At 43.8% G+C, this 22,208-nt stretch overlaps 1 protein-coding gene across 1 annotated transcript; it reads right to left on the bottom strand.

Moving 5' to 3' along the window:
• Positions 1-5,079: 5,079 nt before the first annotated feature.
• Positions 5,080-21,154, bottom strand: LOC147419529 (clathrin light chain 1-like). The gene is made up of 3 exons (XM_086505236.1): positions 20,494-21,154; positions 5,860-6,013; positions 5,080-5,703 (listed from the first exon to the last, which is right to left on the bottom strand). Exons 1-3 carry the CDS (start codon positions 21,060-21,062, stop codon positions 5,308-5,310), a joined length of 1,119 nt encoding a protein of 372 aa, XP_086361362.1. The 5' UTR covers positions 21,063-21,154; the 3' UTR covers positions 5,080-5,307.
• Between the last annotated feature and the right edge of the window lie 1,054 nt (positions 21,155-22,208).

Consider the following 22,208-nt stretch of genomic DNA (forward strand, 5'->3'; position numbering starts at 1 on the left):
ATTCTTTGTTATAGGTACTAACGTTTGATTCAAAGGTTTTAAATTTATGGCTCTCAAATGCGAGTGGATGATTATTTTTGCATAAGAATGGAAGTATTATCTTTTCCACTAGCATCAGTGACTACAACAAAGAATGGTATCTCAAAATCAAGTAATCATAACACAAGTGCATTAGTTAAAGCATTCTTGAGTGCAACAAATGATCTATCTTGAAAATCAATCTATGCATAAAGAGTGTTTTGCTTCAATATAGGAGGAACAAGTAATGAGATTTATAAGCAAAATTACGAACAAGCTTCTTGTGATAACTGCAAAGACCAATGATTATAAGAACATAGCTTGTGCAAGTTTTTGAATCTAGGCCATGATTGGATAGCTTCAATTTTCTTTAGGTGAACAAGAATTGCCTTTCTCAATACAATGTGTCCCAAATATTTAATCTCAGATTGGAAGAATGAACTTTTTCGAGGTTTGGATTACAAGTGGTTTTGTGGAAGCAGATTAAAACAGGTGTTAAATGTTCTTTATGCTTTTGTTCAGATTTAATAAACACCAGAATATCATCAAAAGGGACAATGAAAAAAATCTTGCTAGTCAATAAAAATGCTTTTCATCATACGTGTAAAAATTGTTGGTACATTTGTCAGACTAAATGTCTTCTTCAAACATTTTTGACTTGATGATACCCAAATTTAAGGTCAATTTTACTAAAAATGGTTGCCCCTTTCAATTTAGTAGATCATCGACCCTTGGAATAGGAAACCTATTCTTACTGGTGATCTTGTTTAAAGCCCTTTAGTCGATACAGATACAAAAGGTTCCTTTTTTCTTCGTAAAAAGAAGTATTGGAGCTCCGTGTGGTGAACTACTAGGCCTTATAAATGTAGCAAACGACTACAAAAATGGGGGCTATTTTTGGTGTCATAATTTTTAGCCATACATAACGTTTATACTTGTCCTCTTTCACGATTGATACAAAATCTTCCAATACTTTCTTAACCATACCTGCTACCCCTCCATGTCCTCTTCGTTGCTTGAGATTCTTTGATCACATCAATGATTATACATTGTAATCCTCCAAGCCGTTAATCCTTTGTGTATCATGCTTCCAAGTTTCAACAAAAAGTACAACATCGGCTTTGCTTGTTAGTTCATCAATGCCAATCCCCGCATTCCATGGGTATTCATTGTAATTCCAAATTGTAACTTGGTCTAGAGAGAGAGAGAGAGAGAGAGAGAGAGAGAGAGAGAGAGAGAGAGAGAGAGAGAGAGAACTCAAGCTGGCACAAAGAGAGAGAGGAAGCTCGGTGTGGGGGGGGAGAGAGAGAGGGGGGGGGATGGGGGGGGTTGAAAACGCTATGAGGGAGGGAGAGTGAGAGAGGAGGTGGTGAGGAGGCCCCTCCCTCCTATTTTGTTGACTTTTGTGATAGCGGCTATATTTTTTTCCGTCCCATTATTATTAATTATGCATTAATAATATTTTATTTAAGAGTGGAGTCCCATAGGAGAGAAGACTTGGAAAAGGAGATGCTCTCGGCTCCACCAGTGCTTGACAATATTGTAGCTTCTTAGACATTTGTCCCATGGTGAAATTTCTAGCTCCTGTGAGAGGTTTTCCATGAATCTTTGTACCATCAAGCGACCATTTGTCCGCGGCATACTCAAAAACTTGCCGTCAAGTGTGTACCAAGAGAGGGGTGGACCAAAATTCAAAAAAGAAGCCCTCATTAGCCCTCCCCCCCCTGAACTAGAGACATTCATGCCTTTAGTTCCATATTTGAGATAGACTACAGTAGAGGAGCCGATATCTAATTGCATTTTAAACTAGCCATTGCATTTGGCCATTAGTGAGATCTCTAGGACATTCACCAGTTTCTAAGAAATGTAATATGTTCTGAAGATAGCCTGCATCTTGAAACAAGGGGGGCTTCATATTTATCACCATCACCAAGATTTCCTGAAAACACTCCCCAGCTAGAGCATCATTGATCAACAACTCTAGCTACCTTGGAGTAAATGGGAAGCCCACGGCTTCCACAATTTTGTGCCAGTATCCTCCAGGATCCCAGGTAAAGAATAGAGCCATCATCTACAATGTCCTAACAATAGAACTTCATACCTTATGTCAGAAAGGATAAGATTTGTAACCACCATCAATGAAAGGATAAATGAGTAACTTGGCTCCTTCAAAGACAAAACTAAGGATCATGATCCCCAAGATTGTACCAAAAGTCCTCCATCTATGGCCTCCTTGTTGATGTGGCAAGCTCCAATTGTCTTCAGAACCTAGCTTACCACTATAGGTGAAGCTAGCAAAAGAGTCACTATCCTTTTGGGTGCTATCAAAAAGGTCCACTATGTTGTCTGATGTTGGTAATAATCCACAAACCTTGTAGCTCAAAGACAAGCTTGATACATGTTTTACCAAAGTCGATAGCATGTAAAAAAGGTAAGTTACAATCCATAAGTTGATAAACACTTCATCTCGACTATATGCATGCACAACCATACTCTAGTCTTTCTCATGGTTGGGATTCGTTCTCTTTGGCCCTTATGACCACCTCTTGTGCTAAGGATTCTTCAAATCTTTCCTAATGCATCCAACATAGTACGATAAAATTTAACCTCTACATTTAAGTTCCAAACCTATATTGCCAATAAGTTGCCACTGCATCCATTTGCTTAAGAATTTGATTAGAGTGGACTTCACAATCCCATTCCTTGGTAAGAGCCATTCCAAGTTGGTCTACAATGATTTCCCTTGATCGTTGTAGTGCCAAAGACTTCATGCCTCCTCCCAATTGTATATTTGGTGGATCCACCTTGTTGTAAGCAGTGAGAATGAGACCCATGATTTCAAGAGAGTTGTCATTAGCATTCATTTGTCATAGATTCTTACTCTGATGTTGTAGTAGAGTTGCTAGAGAGCTTATCTGCAGTAGTCTCTAGATTCATCTCTTGTTGCTTACCGGTCTTCATTTCTCCTTGCCCTTTCTACCTTGTATCTTGAGAATTCTTGTATTCCAATCTTAGTTTTCTCTCATGACCATGCACCATGGTCTCCTTTACATAATTGGGTAGCCCTCCCCCTTAGGGAGCCCTGCATAGAAACATCACTAACAAGATAATAGGGTTCTATAGACTCATCAAGTGTGAAATTTGAATTGCCAGTTTTTTGTCGTGGCTCAAACTTCTTGCTTGACATCCCCTTGGTCTTCATCACTTCTTGCTTGACATCCCCTTGGTCTTCATCTTTTCTTTCTTTTGTGAAGCTTCCTCATGCCAATCGTGCTCAACTCCCATGGCGTCTACCTCTTCAACCTTAGTCTTCCCTTTTGCCACTCCTTTGATGTGTTTCTCCACTTTCATCTTGCCCTTATCTTCAAGATTGATGAAACTCATTGCTTGGTTGCTAGCCAGTGGTGGGGGTATAGATCGAATGAGGGTTTGTGGTGGTGGTGGTTGTGGTTGTGGTTGCACAAGTCGTAAGATTTGCAAGTGTGGTGCTTGTCGTGGTGACGTAAGTGGTAGTGGTCTTGCTCTTGGTGGTGAGAGTTGGTTTTGCCTCACTCCCCTATTAAAATTGTTTTAATGCATTTAAACTATAAAGAAGTGTTTGTCGTTCTAAACAAATTTGAATAGTTTAAGATGGACCGACTCCATCTCAAGTACTAGTTTTTAAAATAAGCCTGAATTCAACATTGCAATCTTCTTTTGTTTCCAAGTTTGTAAATGGGTCCTTTCATTCAAGAGCCTCATATGGATCCTTCTCTTTTCGAGTTTGTAAATGGGTTATTTCATTTAAGAGCCTCATATGAATCCTTTTCAGTTTCTTTGTTTTGAATGCCGTTGTGACCCTTTCATCTTGTTTTATTTTGTGGTTACATATTGTTGATAATGAGGTATTCTATTCTAGCTTGAATATTTCTCAAGTAATGTATCTAGTGTCTACCTTGATTAACATAGCGCTTATTCTATCTTGAGCTAATGCTTGTGCTTCTATCTTGTGCTTGGACTAAGTTTTTTTTTTCTACCGATGCATTCTATTGTTTTGACAAAGCAAAATTTGTTTAGTTTTTCAATGGGTCATGGTTTCGTGTGTGGCCAAGCAACCCTAGTAGGGCTCACAGACATTTGTATGGCTTCGCACGGGATATGTGCAAGATGCTACAAAAAAACTAGTACTTGAACTCAAGATGAAACCAAGGTGACTCCCTGCCAAAGCTGTACACAGAGATGGGAGATCCACTTCAACAACAAAGTTAGCCGAGCCAAAAAGGCATTTCATTCGTTGAAGTGAGTATCACGTCTCCCACAGATTATAAGTTGAAAATACAGGCACTCTTATGTCATAATGCATAGCTTACAGTCTCACAAATAGGCAATTTCTTTTCTTTGGGAACAGCTTGACAAAATCATGAAGACTCCACAACAAGCGGTACTCATGAAACCAAGACCAATGTGTAGGGCCAAAAAGGTCCCTACACACACAACCTTACATGATATTAGATGCACTTGTGCAATAAACAAAATCATCAACTGATTCTACAACCAAACGTTGTAAGTCAAATCTAGTCAGATTGTCAAGTAGATCAAACTACCCGCAATCCATCTATACATGTTAGCATTCTCAAGCTCTTCAAAACCACGTGCGCCATAACATTGTGCGCGCAAATCTTTTGATCACTCCCGAAAAGACTATTCCTTGCACAAAAAGACAAGGTGAAGGTACACATTGGTGTTCTAAAAGAATAAAATCAAAGGAAAGTCGAGTCATCTAAGGCCGTGAAATGAGAAGACCTATCAATTGACAGCTTAAACAAAAGAAGATTTCAATTATTCACATGAGAAGCGGAGTACAATCGATAATGGAAATAATATCTCGTCCTCTAAGGCTTCTGTTAGAAAGCCAAAAACACACACATGTGAACATGCACAGTACTAACTCCTTTACAGCTCTGAAATGCACTTAGCATCCATGTAAGTTCTACCAATATTGTCGTTAATAAACTACGGACTAAAAGCCCACCCTCCACCAGCTTAACCATCCTCACAAGACACGATCTGAAAAAGTCCACATACAAAGATTAAATGAATAAATATACTAGTATAATGTGCTCAGTTACATGGATAACCATGAAAATCTGTATTTTGAAAATGCAGGCAGCCTTAACAAATAAATATCAACGCGACTGATACCATAACAGCTACAACAAACTCTCCAAAAAAAAGAACGACAAGTCCAGCAAGTTCATCCTTAATAAGGGAGCATATGGTAAGTGAGTTGAAAGAGTGGCATAATTTCCTTCAAGCTGCAGCAACAATGGGTATGCTCCCTTGTTTCTGCAAGGGTTCCACTGGACCTGTTGCTGTGGCTGGGGTGGCTGCTGGGTCAGCAGGTTTCACATCAGAACCCTCTGCACCCGGCGCCGCCGCCGCCGCCGGAGGTGCGGGTGGCGGAGCCTTCATATGAGCAGGTGGATTGTGCTTCAGCTTCACCAAGACCTGCCTCATACGAGTAAGGTCTGTCACCTTTCCTGGCTTGGGGCCATGGTTGAACACAACAGAGGGCTTTTTCTTATCCTTATTGCCTCTGGATCTCATCTCAAGGGAAGGTAGCTCGTGAGGAATAAGTTCGCCGACTGCCTTCCAGTACTGCTTGTCCGCAGTGGCATGAAAGTTAACAAGATTTTCAAGAAACACCTGTCAAAAAAATTATCATCAGGCAGGGATTATTTGTTTGGGGGGGGGGGGGGGGGGGGGAACATAAGAATCCAATTTTTACAGACAGCAACTCATGACACGGTAGTAATGACAATGATGCGACAAAAGGGCAGAGTCAGTCAAGGCATTGAATACCTTCTCTTTATCCCGATTGTTGTTTTTGTTGGTTTCGCAATGCATTTTCCTTTTCTCATAGAACCCATCCTTGTAAGAATCTGCTGCATCAATGATCTGTGAGAGCTGCTCTCTCTCCAGTCTAGCTTTCTCCTCTAGGCGAATAGCATTTTGGCTGCATAAGCATCCAAGAGAAAATGCGGTCATAAATTTTACAGCGTGAACATACTTGATAATTGGACCTGTATATCTAGGCAAATTCGAGAAATCACAAATTCATCCACAAAGATAAGTGCAAGCTACAGGTGTAGCCATCCACAAGACAAATAATCATCAGCTCTATCATGCAGAGTATTGACTAGATAATACATCCCCATCAATACCATATGCACTAGCTACACTGACATGTGCTTCCACCCCCCCCCCCCCCCCCCCCCCCCTCCCCCCAAAGAAGACAAAAAGACACATGCAGCAATATCAAGGCCTGCATACTGAGTTCCTTCAGATATGTATAGCACTGAACAAAAAGTATTAGACATAGAAACAAGCATAAGAAACTTGAAAATTTTTAAAAATGGCCTGCCAAAAAATAAAAAAGGGTGAATGGGTTGGGGGGGGGGTTCCCACATATAACTGACATGCCCAATGGATAGACCCGAGGTACACACAACTGCGACTGCTACTGACATTGCCAACTACTCATGCACATGAGACCACTGACACGACCTCCACGTGGGTATTGCCTCTAACATGCTCTGCAAGCATACATCTAGTGCACCTCCTCCTGGCTAGATCTAGATCTAGATCTGGATCTCGCATGAGAAACCCTGCCAATGCATGATCACAAGGCCTCTGTAAGGCTGCCCTAAGGAGACGTACCGTAGAGATGATCTCCAAACACTGCAACTGGTGCCCATGAAAAACGCTGGGGCTGATCTAAAGATCGGTAGGCTGACCAAAAACGAACCTACTTTGCCTGCCAACACTGGCCAGGGTTGCTCCCTAAGGGCGCCCCCCCTCTTGACTCCACTGCATGCATAGAGAGGTGAACCCCTCCCCTGCTCCTATATAGGGCCAACCACCAGCTGCCCGACCCAACCCTCATGCTCCACGACCCTGGAATAAAGGGGAAAATATGAGGGAAATGGGATAAAGGGCACCATATGCCCATAGTGCTCTGGGATAAAATATCCCAGGCCTCTAGGAGGCTATATGGCCATGGAACAAAGCCAAAAACCCAAGCTAAACATGGCTGGAAAATCCCAAAATGAGAAACCTACCCACACTGGCCGGGCACAGCTGCAAAACAGTCCTCACTCCCTAACACCTATTGTCACAACTCGGTGACGTTGCTGCTCATACACACACCCTCTAGTAAGAAATGGTGACATGGCTGGCTGGCTGCAGAAAAACCCGAAAACAAGCTGGAATGCTGACATAGCAAGCTATACGGCGTTTCGACAAATCACAGGCAGGTGTACGGATACTGCTGACGTGGCAGCAGCGTGCGGAGATGGGACAGTTTTTTGGCTTTGGTTGCTTTTTCTACACGAGAGCTTGAGACAGAGAAAAAACTTCTTTTGCTTTATTTTACAAGCAAGAGAGAGAAAGAGCCTTTGCTTTATTTTTATGAGGGCTTTTGATTTTTACCAGCTTTTGGGGCACTGCTTTTTAGCATCCCTTGTACTCTTTAAATATGCAGGTAGGCCTCTCACCACTCAGAGCATCTGGACGCAGAGTCCGAGTGTGAGCGCCTGCCCGCACTCTTGTACTTTGAACTCAGATTAATACAAAAAGAAATACCGAAAGGGACGCCAGTCTTTGGGGCCATTATCTCTAGGCACGGAACTCCGCTGGGCCAGTGTGAATCAATTGTGAACTGTGAACTGTTTTGAAGTGGTTATTCGGTGCTGTCGCGGTAGATTCTTGACTTGGAGTGTCCAAGTCTATAACAGTGGTATCAGAGCACGGCCGATTTCTCTTCTATGGGAAATCCGATCTTTTTTCCGCGGCACCTATGGCTTCACGCAAGGATCGGTCGACTCCCTCTGCATCCAGAGATGCAGCAAAGGATCACAACGAAGATTCCGGCAAGGAGTATGGCCCGCCTCGGCCTACTCAAGCGGAGCGTCGAGAGATGGAGCGTTATCAATTGATTGGCGATGCAACAAAGATGATGCTCAATTTTGCGAAGGACCCAAAATTTGCAAAATATATGAGCGATACTTCTTTTCAGAAAGTGCATGCACAGTGGCAAAAAACCACACCACCACCCCCGAAACCCGCTCTCAAGAAACCTTCTGCTCACAAGAAATATTCAGAGAAGGAATTAGAAGAGGTGGTTGATGCACACATTGCTCAGCTTTTTGACGCGCAAAACAAAGCTAAAAAGCACGGCAAAAAGAAGAAGAAAGGCACTGACTTCCCAGGTTATTTGGGTCGTCATTCGACATTTGAAAAGGCAAAGAAACAGAAGAAGCGTGTTCAATTTTGAAGAAGTACCCAATTCTTCTTCTTCTTCTTTTTCTGACGGTTCTTCTAGCTCATCGGACTCGAGCAAAGAAGACCCCAAAGGCAAAAAGCGAAGCAAGAAACAACGCTTCGGAAAGGGCAAGAAAAAGGCAAAAGAAGTCTAAATCTCGCCCAATGAGTGACAGTTCTACAGAGAACTCGTCTACAGACAGTTCAGACTCTGACGAAAGCAACTTTTATGCAAAGAAGAAGAATTTTTATAAAGCCAACCAGTATGACTTTCTCAAAGACAAAAGCAAGAAAGTCCGAGAGTTTAAGGAAGGTGGACAGTCAATTAAATTTGACACGTTTTCGGGATATAGTGATGCTTTGAAGGCTTTGTCGTTTGTACAGCAGTTTGACATCGCTTTCGCTGGAGGACACTACTCAGAGCACTCTAAGATTCGGAGAGCTGCCTCTTGCTTTAAGGGGAATGCTCGAACTTGGTGGTCCACGCTTCTTTTAAACAAGACTGCGCCAGTTAAATGGCTGAAATTTAAGAAGCTTTTTATTTCTTCTTGGCTGACTCAAGAGTATGAACGCGATATACGAGCTGCTTGGAACCATCTTCGGATGACCAAGAAAGATACAGTGGATGCTTATTGCAAGAGATTCTGGAGCTCTTTTCTACCGGCCTCTTCATTTAAGAAGATCTCGTTCAAGGAGCAGATTGAGCGGTTTACCTTGGGTCTACCTACAGAGATCCGAGATCACTGCTTAGAACAGAAGTCAGCTTCCATTCAGGAGTTGATGAGTCACGCGAAACGGGGTTTTGCCATTCACTCTGGCAGTCTGATGTCACAAAGTGATGACGTGGCTACCGAGAGCAGAAACCCTAAAACCTGCAAACCCTAATTTCTGCCAAAAACACTAATCTACAAAAACCCTAATTTCTAGAAACCATAACCCTAACTACTGGCTGAAACCCTAAATGTGGCTGAAAACCCTAAAACAAGCGGCAGAAATGCCACGTGGCAGCAATACAGACTTTTGGATTTTACGGCGTTGAAAAAAGCAGATTTGGGCGACGCAATTTGGAGCTTGAGAGAGAGAGAATTGCTTGCTTTATTTTACAAACTCAAGAGAGGGTTTGTGTGAGATAGAGAGAGAATTTTTGCTTTTAACTCAAGCTTTTGGGGCTCTGCTTTTGGCATCCCTTGTAAACTTTAAATAAGCGGTGAGGGCTCACTCTGCAGAGCATCTGGACGCAGAGTCTGAGAGAGTGAAACCCTAACCGCTCTCTTGTACTTTGACATTGATTTAATACATAAAGAAATGCCGAAAGGGGCACCAGTCTTTGGGGCCAATATCTCTAGGCACGGAACGCCGCCGAGCCAGTGCAAATCTATTGGAATCTGTGAATTGTTTTGAAGTGGTTATTTGGTGCTGTCGTGATTGATTCTGGACTTGGAGTGTCCAAGTCTGTTACACCTGACCTACCCCACCGATGAGATCATGACACAAAGAGCTGAACAAACTTCGACGAATGAAAGTAGAAAGAGAAAAAGCAACTCAGAAAAGAAAGATGCACGACCCAGGCTTACTCCTCAGGACCGAGCTCGCTTCATCGAGGGGAAGTGCTTTGAATGCGGAAAAACTGGGCATATCTCCGCGAAGTGCCCTAACAAGGCACCGAATGTATAGGATGAAGAAACTTCTAAAACAGCTGAGAGACATGGCAGAAAAGGCAGATAAAAAGCAGAACTGGTACCACATTGCGTGGGGCCTGAACCGAATCAAATGAATGAAAGTGCAAACTGCCGCTTTTGGGGCAAAGTGAAAAATCGGGGAGCTCTTTTGAAGGAGCCAAGGCCAACTTCTTTTCACTTGGAATTGGCGGCTTGATTTGGAATTACGCCCGATAGGCTGAGGCCGCAGGCGGAGGTAGTTCGAGTGGCACCCGGACGGGATATTGCCATTACACCGAGCATTGGCAAACTTCATTTGCAATGACAAGGGTGTTTAGGGCACGAGGAGTTTTACGTATTTGCCTTGGAAGGTTGTGACGTTCTCCTCGAGTTCCCTTGGTACCACAACAACAACGCAGTGGTTGATTACCGGGCCGAGAAAGCGACTTTGACAAATGAAGGGCTCAGAGATTGTACTTGATGAACTTCAGTTTCTTTTACTCACTTTTTTGGGGAGAGAACTGAACGATGGATAAAGGTCGAATATGTTATGACCTGAACAAAAGAACGCCAAGATTTTCTCCACACTCATGCCGATTGCTTTTCAGAGGGCTTGCCAAGCGAGTTACCATCCGCTCGTCCTACTATCGATCTGATACCTGGAAGCACACCACCAAACCGGCCACCTTACCGTGTGAGCCGAGCCTAGAACGAAGAGATTATGAACCAAGTGAAAGACCTCTTGGAAAAAGGTCTTGTCCACCCTAGTACTTCACCGTATTGTTCTCCAGTGTTGTTGGTTTTGAAGAAAGATGGATCTTGGCGAATCTGCATCAATTATAGAGCTCTCAACAAAATCACCATCAAGAACAGATTTCTGATTCCTAGGATCGATGATATACTCGACAGATTACAGGGATCCTCGTGCTTTAGTAGGATTGATTTGAAGAGTGGATATCATCAGATCAGAATCGTGCCGTGAGATGTCTACAAGATAGCTTTTCGGACGACTTTTGGGTTATTTGAGTTTTTGGTGATGCCTTTTGGCTTAATCAATGCTCTTGCGACATTTAACCAGATGATGGACAGGATTTTCGAGAGTATATGCTATTTGTCGGCACTTCCTTTGACGATATCATTGTTTTCTCCAAGAATGAGACAGAACATCGAGATCATCTGCTTCAGGTCTTTCAGGCACGAAATCACAAGTTAGTGATTAATGCAAAAAAAAAAGTGAATTTTTCCTACCAGAGATACACTTTTTTGGGACACATGGTCTCAACAGAGCAGGAGTGCAAATGGATCCGGCCAAGATAGGCCCGATTTAAAGAATGTCCATGAAGTTAGAAGCTTCTTGGGACTGTGTTCGTACTACAAGCGGTTCATTCGAAAGTTTGCAGAGGTTGCTTCCCCTTTGCATATCTTGACACAAAAAGAAGTCCTTTTCTCGTGGGGGACCCACAAAGGTGACTGCCTTTCAGACTTTGAAAGAGAAATTGACTACGGGACCAGTTTTGACTTTGCCGAACTTAAAGAAGTCGTTTGAAGTATATTGTGATACTTGTGGTCGTAGTCTGGATGCGGTCTTAATGCAAGAAGGCCAATGTCATTGCCTACGAGAGCCGATTGTTCTCAAGGCTAGAATTGACAACAGAAATTTGTGAGAAAGAGCTTTTGGCGGCTATCCATGCTCTTATTCAGTGGCAACATTACCTACTAGGAGCCGATTTTACGGTTTTCACAGATGATGCGAGTTTACGCTACTTGTCACGAAAGCAGCTATCAGAAAAAGCAGATGCGGTGGGCAAACATCTTGTCACGATTTACTTCCGGATTGTCCATGTGCAGGTACAGAAGAAATTGGTGGCAAATACTTTGTCCCGAAAGCCGTTGGTTTTGGCTGTTTCCGCGATACATCATAGGAACTTCGAGGATATGGTCGATCAGTACGCCACAGAACCGATTTTGCAAATGTATTCAGTTGAATACGAATAGGGGAGATAGTAGCGGATTATTCCATTCGGGATGGCTACTTGATGAAGAAAACCATGTTGTGCGTTACACAGCTGTTGAGGAAAAAGGTTCTAACCGAATGCCACTGTCCGCCTTTTACGGGTCACCGCGGCATTGCTACCACCTTGAAGGGGTAGAGAGAGACGTCTTTTGGCCGAGACTCAAGAAGAATGTGGACGAGTTTGTGCACAGTTGCTTGGTATGGCAGAAGGTCAAGTTTGACGGGCATAAAGCACAAGGATAGTTACAACCTTCTTACCCATACCCACCCGCCCTGGGAAAGTATTGCAATGGATTTCATCTCCCAAGAACACAGTGTGGGCACGATTGTTTATTGCCCAGGTCTTCAGATTACATGGCATGACTGAGACGATTGTCTCCCACAGGACCCCAGGTTCAGGAGTTTGTTTTGAACAGCTATTTGGGAGAACATAGGCACGCGGTTGCAATTCTCATCATCATTCCACCTGCAGACTGACAAGCAATCTCTGATTCAGTGGTACTAGCTTTGTTGAAGTCTTCTTGGTTGGATCAGAAGATTACTTGGGAAAGGTTTTTACCTTTGGTGGAATATGCCTACAGAAACACGTTTGACTCTTTGATGGGGAAGATGCCATTTGAGAAAAAAAAAATGAATTTGCTACGAAGGTTATACCCTTCCTTAGCGCGAAAGATAAAATTTTTCTTTGAAGCCGACCAGTTCACGAGGGACTTGGTCCGAAAGGCTTTGCAGAAATTTCAGGAAAGACAGAAAAAGGCAACAGATCGCCATTGTCACGATTTGAAATTGAAGGAGAAGGATTGGGTGCTCTTACATTATGGCAAGGCACGCCGAGAAAGAAAACAAAGGGGAAAGGAGCGGCTTCTTTGTAAGCTTAGCATGACATAGTGTGGACCTTTCCACGTTTTCCGAAAAGATGAATGATATCTCCTTTGGACTGAAGCTGCCAGAATACTTGCACGATTCGCAATGTTTTTTTGTGGCTGCCCATACACACACCCTCTGGCAAGAAATGGTGACATGGCTGGTTGGCTGCAAAAAAACCCGAAAACAAGTTGGAATGCTGACGTGGTAAGTTGTACGACAGTTTCCGCAAATGGCGGGCAAGTGTACGGACATTGCTGACATGGCAGCAACGTGCGGAGATGGGATAGTTTTTTGGCTACGCAGCTTTGGTTGCTTTTTCTACGCGAGAGAGAGAGAGAGAGAGAGAGAGAGAGAGAGAGAGAGAACTTCTTTTGCTTTATTTTACAAGCAAGAGAGAGAAAGAGCCTTTGCTTTATTTTTATGAGGGGTTTTGATTTTTACTTTTTAGCATCGCTTGTACTCTTTAAATATGCAGGTAGGCCTCTCACGACTCAGAGCATCTAGACGCAGAGTCTGAGTGTGAGCGCCTGCCCGCACTCTTGTACTTTGAACTCAGATTAATACGAAAAGAAATGGGGCGCCAGTCTTTGGGGCCAATATCTCTAGGCACGGAACTCCGCCGGTCCAGCGTGAATCAATTGTAAAATTGTGAACTTAGAAGTGTTTTGAAGTGGTTATTTGGTGTTGTCGCGGTAGATTCTTGACTTGGAGTGTCCAAGTCTGTTACACATGTCCCTCGCACAGGGAGTTTTGTTTATAGAGCGTGGGGCTCCCCTATCAATGCCGGTAACCATTATGACAGCTGCTGAATAGACTCTACAACCGGACTGCCATAACTTGAGTCCTCACCAATCGTCATCTTCGTTCTCTACAAATCTGTCCACTTTTAGCACTCCTGCTCACTTTTAGTGTAGCTCGCCATACTTTTTTTAGTAAACTGGAGAAAAGTGTTGTGTTGATCAACAGAGGACGTGATGATTTGTAGAGAGAGAGCAATGTTGCCACACTCTCACAACAAGCAACTGTAGCATCACTAGTTCTCCCGATCACCCTCAGTTGTCGTCCCCTCCCTCGCACTAGGCCACATCAGCTATTTTGGCTCCAACTAGCGAAGCCTTGGTGGTGACCTGCTACAGTTCGCCATCTCGCAAGGGATAGGGTTGGGATAGAGTGAGTGGTGAAAGGGTTGGATATTTGCAATTTCTCAACAACCTCGACTCTCTCGGGTATTATGCCAGCAGTGTCACCGCGAAACATTTCACCCTCAAAACCTGGTGTTTCACCACAAAACATTTTAGTCTGATTATAGAGCGGAGTGAAATGTGGGCCCGAAACATGTACAAATGGATGTTGAAAGGTCCTAAAACATCAAACTATGGTAGTTTGTTGTTAGCAAATGACATGTGTTTCACTTGATCAACAAAACATTTCACGTATTTGGACCCGCCAAAAAGTGTTTCGCGGTGACCATGATTATGACACTATCATTTGTCATCTCAAAGGATCTAGAGCACAAGATTGGTGATGATTTTGAGGCTCTCTCTCGCAGAGGCGTTGTCAGCCACCTAGTCGGTTGTTCCTACACTCGGGTAAAAACTCGAGAGTGGCTCACAATTCTTTAGCCTCTTCGGATAAAGGCTCAATAGAGAATATCATCGTTTTGGGCACAGTACTTTCATTGCTATTTAATCATCACAAGGGCTTGCCTCAAGGGTCGTCAATCGCACTCCTCTCACTTTTGGAGAGAGATCGATTTTCTTGCATCCGCGGTATAAGGATTTTACTTTAGCTGCTTTGAAGGGGAGGCGTCAAATCCCAAGTATCTTGTAAAAATTGCTTGTCTAGACCTATTTGCATAGTTTTGGTTGCCAGACATGTTGAGGTAGATGGATTCTATTTTTTGCATACCATTTATCTCCTCAGTACAAATCTTGACATTTGTGCCATCTATTAAGGTGGCTACCAAACCTTCCACAGAGTTTCCAAATACCATCACTTAATGGAAAGGGGTGTTATACTCGCAGAGGATTGTGCTTACGAGCTGACTAAATCAATGACTTCGATATCATGAAATGGGGCATCTGGTGAGGATTTCCCTAGAGGGCGACAACAAAGACAGACTGGTCGCAAGAGGGAACGGCCCTCATAGCCACAGCTGACCAACAGAGTTCTGCACAGTAGCAAGGCCCTGCACGAGAGCTTGATAGAGATCAAAGGCGTCAAAGTCAGTTGTAGCAACGCACTGTTGATCAGACATAGAAACAAAGACAAAGAAAAATAGGTAGACAAAGCAAGGCAAAGCCTATTCTTATTTACAAATGGATAGTGAGACAGAGGATGGATGACCAAACGTAGCCCCCAGACAGACTTCCCGAGGAGAGGATACAGAGTAGGATCGAGAGAATGTTCCAGAGCAACTAGATAGACAGACAGAGTAGGACAAGCAATCAAAGACCGCTTAGGAATAGCCTACAATGTTGAGGATAGACCAGTTCTACAACCCTTGAAATCTTTGGAAATCCACTCATAGGTGCCTCTTACAACAACAATATTGGGGGTGAGCAAGAGAGTAAGTCTCCTCAATTTGGTGAGAAGTTTGACTCTTGCACACGTATTGCATCACCAGCATGTCAAAGGTGCAACGGAAAAGGGTGAATCGGGTGATGAATTTGTCTGCAACCGCGAGCAAACCTCCTCTCTGAACCGGGCAACCAATAGATCTCGGATCTATCACGATGGACCTCCTCGTACTCAAGCTCCTAGCGCGTACCACCCATTGAATACGAGAACGTACCACAAGCAATGTCACACCAAGAGGGTGTGCACACGATAAGGGAGAGGTAGCGCTAGCAAGGGGGGGGGGGGGGGGGGGGGGAAGAGAGAGAGAGAGAGAGAGAGAGAGAGAGAGTTGGTGGACAAAAAAAGCTAGAGAGAGGGTGAAGGCGTACACATAGGAAACACTTGCAGAAAATGCTAGAGTGTCCAAACGCTATAGCTCTGCAATGATAACACATGCCAAAAGTACAAGGGGGTGGGTTGCATATATAGGCAATTCCCACAATTGGGACCTACTACAAAACCCTACGATCCTGATAAATGGCTAAAAATGCTAATAAATATGTCAACTCGCTAAAAGTGACCTGACACACATATTTAGTAGCAGAACTACAAAGCACTCGAGACTCTGACCCCGAGAAACCCTAGGAACGGGGTCCCGCCTCATGCCAGCCTACCGAGTCAGCAAAACCGTGGAGTGCATCGTCAAGAACAGGTACGTTTACCTCGGATACGGCCCGGCACAACCACAAAACAGCGCTCACTCCATAATCTGCTTCTCGAAGATACTGAAGCTACCACCGACGGATAGGAATGTTAGGTGCAATGGAATGATTGTTTGCGCTTTGCTCAAGATGAGTGCTCCGAACTGTGCTCAAGGTTCCTGTTAGTTCTTATGGAAGGAAGAGCCTTCCGTTCTTAATGGAAAGTGCTATGATCACGAACAAAGTGAATGGACACTGTGCGTGCAAGTGTATGGGACTGAGAGAGAGAGAGAGAGAGAGAGAAGAGAGATACGACACCAAAGACGACGTAAAACCCTCCTCTGAAGGCCCCACTCTCGTCGGCGAGAGTGGTCTACTTTTGATTGCACAAGTGGTACAATGAGTATGCAATGGACTGATGCAACTTGGGACTATGCCAATGACGACGACGGTGGTGACGACGACGACTTTAGGGCTGAAATCTGTGGTCTTCTATCTGCTGAATTTCGGGGCTGTTTCGGTGGTTGAAAATGACTGTTTTGCTGCGTTTTCGAGGGCTGAGAATGGGGTGTATCTGCAACCAACTAGGGCTGAATTGTCTGTTGTCCTTCACTGCTGAAAACGCTGACTTTCTACTGCCAAAGGGCTGAAACCAAACGTTGGCTGTTCTTCTACTTCGGAATGGCTGAAAACCAAAAACGTAGAGGCTGCTCTGTAGCGTTAGTAAAACGCTAGGGATCTGATGTGCTGGAGATGATGCACAGTTGAAAACGCTAGGGCTGGGTGTTGGTGGCGACACATGCAATGCTGAAACGCCAGAGCTTGGAGAGGTACTGCTGGAAAACCAAAAACGCTAGCTACAGGGAGAGGTAGCACCATGGTTGGGGGGTACTGCGGGTTCTGCTGAGAAGATGCCTCTTGAGAGAGAAGCTCCTGCTGCCTCTTCTGCCATTTAGTGCTAACTTGGGTTTGCTTATATATTAACTTAGCAAAATTGCCCTACCTACTTTTGTTGGAAAGTCACTTAAAAATAATAAGTGAAAAATACCAAAAATAGGGAAAAATAAGGAAAAATAGGCTAAATGCACTGGAAAATTCCCCTGACTGAATCTAATGGATTCTGATGGGAATTCTGATGATCATGTTGTGTGCAACCAGAGGATATGCATCTACACTAAGTGACTGGGCATGCACGGTCTACGAATAGACTCACAAAAGTGCCAGATCACTTCTAAATCTAGACTTGACTGGACTGACTGAGCCCTGATCATGCTGTAGCTTGTCCACGGACACATAGGGTTGGATTTGTCACGTGACAAGGAATCTCAACTCTAACACCTCTCAGCTCCTGGACGAGAAACAAGTCCAAGGGAGCTGGCATGAGAGGATAATGTCACCTGTAGAAGAGGTTTGGTAAAGATATCAACAGGGTTATCCGAAGACAGGATGTACTCTAGTCCAATAGAGCCATCCTTGGTCTTCTCATGAACAAAATGGTATTGTATCTCTATCTGCTTGGTCCGAGCATGGAACACACGGTTTCTCGCAATGGCTATACTCTGTTGTCAGAGTACATAATGATAGTCTGCTGGGGAAATCCCATCTCTAAAAGTAGCGTCTGAATCTACACTAACTCACATGTAGCACTGCAAACAGCTCAGTACTATGCCTCTATGGAAGATAAGGCAACTATAGGCTGTTTATTGCTTCTCCATGAAATTGATCATGAGAAAAAGAAAAGTGTAACCTGTAGTCGACTGGGGTCCCGCCTCATGCGGGCCTATCGAGTGAGCAACATCGTGGAGTGCATCGCCGAGAACAGGTACGTCTATCTCAGATACGGCCGGGCACAACCACAAAAATCCTCACTCCCTAATCCGCTCTTGGGAGATACTCGAGCTACCACCGGACAGGAATATGAACCTTAATACAGCAAATATCCCGATGTACGAGATCTTGCCTCCCCATCTCTTTTTATGTGGTCCACGAGATTTCTAGATGTTTCTTTAGAGGAGCGGGCCAATATGTGTCGACGTGTTTTTCCTGCAATTGTCAGGAGTACATCATATTTTTTTCAATCCAAAGAATGTACCAATGATCACATTCAATGCAACCTGTAAACTTTGTCGCTCAATCCTAAAAACTGAGAATCTTGGAGGGTGCTCCACATGTACCTCCTCCTCTAAGTCGCTGTTGAGAAAGGCATACTTCACATCCATCTCAAACACGGGGCCATCGAGGATGAGCCACTAGAGGAAAAACTATCCAAATAGTCGCCATCCTCGCAGTCAGTGCAAAGGTCTCGTCATAGTCCATACCCAATCTCTGAGAAAAGCCATTGGCAACGAGTCATGCCTTGTGGTTATCCAAATACCTTTTTGACACCAATGATCTTTCGCTTTGGTGGCCGTAGAACCAACTCCCACGTGTTATGGAATCAAGCTCTTTCTACATGGCTTCCCTCCACTTTAGTTGAAAAAGGGCCTCATCATCTGTAAAAGGTTCTCTGTCCTTTGCCACTCAGAACATCAAGGCATAGTTCACCTGTAATAAACTCCCATTTGTCTCATCATTTTGAAGTCATCGAGACCATCGAGTAGTACCCACCTCATGCTAATCTGGTGGAAAATCTGAGGTAGCAACATTTGGCAAGGTCTCCGATAGCCACTTCGGTATCTTGTCGTCGGGTTTGCCCCGAGGGAGCTACTGGTATCTCTTCCTCATCGTTTGCACCATGATAAGACCCATCATCATCATGAGTCCATGCATCCATCTCTGGAGCATAAGGGTCAAGAACCGAAGAGGACGGTTCATTAACCTCGAGAGGAATTATCATCTAGATCTCCAAGCATAGGCAAATCTAGGGATATGGTGGATGACTAGAGAGCAAAAATCACCCTCTAAACGAATATGCTCGTCAAAGGCCAAATCTCATCTCGCAAAAATCTCAAATTTACTCCAATACAACAAGAATTTTTGAGGAAGAACAATCAATGCTATCATTGTTTCCAAGCTGGACTGGCACCGGCATACAATTGACACCAGAAATCATCCCCACAGTAAAAATGGCCACATCAACAATCTCCGTACAATGTGCCATGTCATCAGTCCACACAACAGCACTCCATGCCATCAGTCTGTACAATCCTGCAATTCACGGACAGCGGGGCCTGATTTGAGCATCCAGGTTCTAAGTCTAGACGGCTCTTTCCATTGAATTTGGTCATGAAACGTCATCATTTTGTGACACACAAGAACCGTACCTTGATTTCATGTGACAATATGATACCATTAATGTAGATGCAACCAAAAGACCACTTGGCACATGCTGTCCGCTCTCACTAAGACTCTAATCTGCTACTGTAGCACTGATCTGATCTGGGAAAGGGATTTCTTCTTCTTCTGGCTTACCTTGCAAACCTAGTACGGGCTGAATGCAGCAGATACGAGAGGTGACCTGCTGCTGCAAAAATGCAAGAGTAGCTGGCTCATTCGATGACCTTTTCCACAAAAGATCTGACCCCAAACAAATCGCATATGCAGGATGATAATCTCTCATCCAAAATGCAATGACTGGCAGCTGGCTATTGCAAGGAGATCTTTTCCTGAAAATTTTCACCAAAGAGGTCGCCTGGTCTCTCAAAAGCCCCAGGCATGTGGGAAGTTTGAATGTGCCATTGACTGAGAAATCGTGTACTTCACTTGGTCCAACTAGCGTCCCCTTATTTAAAAGCTCACTTGGGAATCTATGAGTCACCATTAGAGAATAGAAGTCTTCACTCAAGATTAAATCCCTCATAAACTCAATAAATTGAGCCAACTGTCTTCAAATTGCATTTGCACAACCTACATGCACATACTCACAGACATCGTGCACCTTGATATTCTAGTAGGGTGCCAAAACACACAAACCCTATGCTTACCTAGTCTAAAGGTTTTCTATGAGACATAGCAGCATGTTTACCAGGCAGCATCATGTGAGTGACACACATACAATATACGTACATAAAACAGGTGAATGACGAGATGTAAAAACTCAAGCACTTTGTTTATAGTGAAATAGTCTTTTAGTGTTGAACCAAAAACCTACCAATAAACCAAAACATCCATCACATCGGCACGCAGTTTGGAGATCCTTAACCAGACCAATTGTTAAAAAGAGTGTGTCATGGTTAAACCAAATAATTTCCGATCTGTTCCATTACACTGTCTTCATTGAAAACTCAGGACCCCTTGAACCCCATCTGAACCACATGACTCTCTGTTGAGTATGAAACTCCTTTGCATGTTATGAGGTTGTGAACAACAAGATGTAATAGATAAGAACAGAGATCTCAGACATTATATAGAAATAAACACGAACTTTTCTGCTTACCGCTTCCATTCACGCAAAATGAAGCCTTCTTCAGCCTGCATTTCTTCTAGAGGCGGAAGGACAGAACCACCATTCAGGGAACCACTGGGAGGTGGATAAACAAAAACGGGATCAGCCTCACCATGTCCAAATCCATCATCAATATGGCCAAAACCCTTGCCATTTGAATCTGCAGATGGGGAAAATTCATTTCCAGGAGTGAACTCGGAGTGGAGTCTGGACTCAAAGCTCTGTCCAAAAGGAGAGGACATGGCAGGAGAGTGCTGCCCATCACCGATATCATCATCAAAAGAGCTTTGATACACAGGGGGTGCGTTAAAGGCTCCATTGCTGCTACCCAGCTTAGCAGCAGAAAATCCATCTTCTCCTTCTTCATCTTCTACTAAACCCAGATCTTCAGTTTGGCTCGACATGTACGGATTTTCACCTCCAAAGGTGTCGAAACTTTCAAATCTCTGGGAGGAAAGCCTCGGATCAAAACCCATGTAGCCATCGCCATCAAAGGGGCGAGCGCTGGCCGCTCCCTGAAGATCCTCCTCCCCCCCAACGTAGGAATCAAAGCTTTCCATGGCAAATGCAGGCTTCGAACTCTCTGTCTGATCGCGCTCTTTCCTCTAGAAACTGTAAGCAGAGAAAACGCAGGTTCGTAGTGAGATCTATTGTATCTCCAGTGGTCGGGTTACTCTTATTTATTGGAAGCCCCACTTACAGAGGCCAGTGTCTCACACAAAGGACAAGCATACGTCGGCCGTGCTGCGATGGCGCACCCTCGACTATAAGTGACACCGGAGAAGTGGAGGGATCAATGGTGGAGGTTTAATCCACCATTGATTAAGTCTCATGGGACAAAAAGATTAGGGTTCCACCTGCGTGCGGCGGCCCTTTGAACCCCAAACCTCCACCTTCACATTGAAAGCTACGCAACTCTAGTCGTATAAAAGTCCTTCCCCCCTACTGCGGAGATCTGAAGGCCCCAATTCATCATGCATTGCCGATAAATTGCCCGCCATGGATCCCTAATCGCTGACCCCGTGTCACTTATAGACGAGGCATGGCGCACCCAACTGGTTTCATAGTAAAACTAAAAGTTGGACTAAAATCGGGGAAGAACGTAATTGTGAGCTATGGTGCAAGCATAGAAATGAAAGAGGTATTCCCATAATTTGACAAAATCAGGCAACAACTAATCAATTGAACATGATACATCTAGAAAAGTTACCTGATCTTGATCCTTCTAAACAGGAGATTAAAGTGCATATGCATGGTTATTGAGATTTCTCAAACTATTTATAATTGGCGAAATAAGATATCAAGATGGCATTGAAAATTTAGTCGTCCCAAGATCTATGAGGGAATGTTCAATGTAGAAAGATCATCTAATTAGAAGATACAAAAAGAATTTGGGACCAATGTGTTGAAGAACCCAAAGAAATTGGAGGGGCATAAGGAGGAGGGGGATATTTCACCAATTTTACCATCTAAAAAGCTCAAAGCCATTTTGGTATATGAGAAGCAGCTTGGGAAATCAATCATACGGGAGGTTGCTAAGGTATTAGGTACTGTGATGAGGATACTTCAAAGTAGATGATGAATCCAGTGTCACCGTTTGTAGAAAAGTGGAACGGATGGTGCTACAATGGTCATTTGGTGACATCAAGTAGGTGGGCAAAACGGTTTTTTTTTAATAACAATAGGTAGAATCCTTGGAGATACCC

This window comes from Adiantum capillus-veneris, chromosome 29 (genome assembly GCF_014529385.1).
Source record: "Adiantum capillus-veneris isolate H3 chromosome 29, ASM1452938v2, whole genome shotgun sequence".
NCBI classification, from domain to species: domain Eukaryota; kingdom Viridiplantae; phylum Streptophyta; class Polypodiopsida; order Polypodiales; family Pteridaceae; genus Adiantum; species Adiantum capillus-veneris.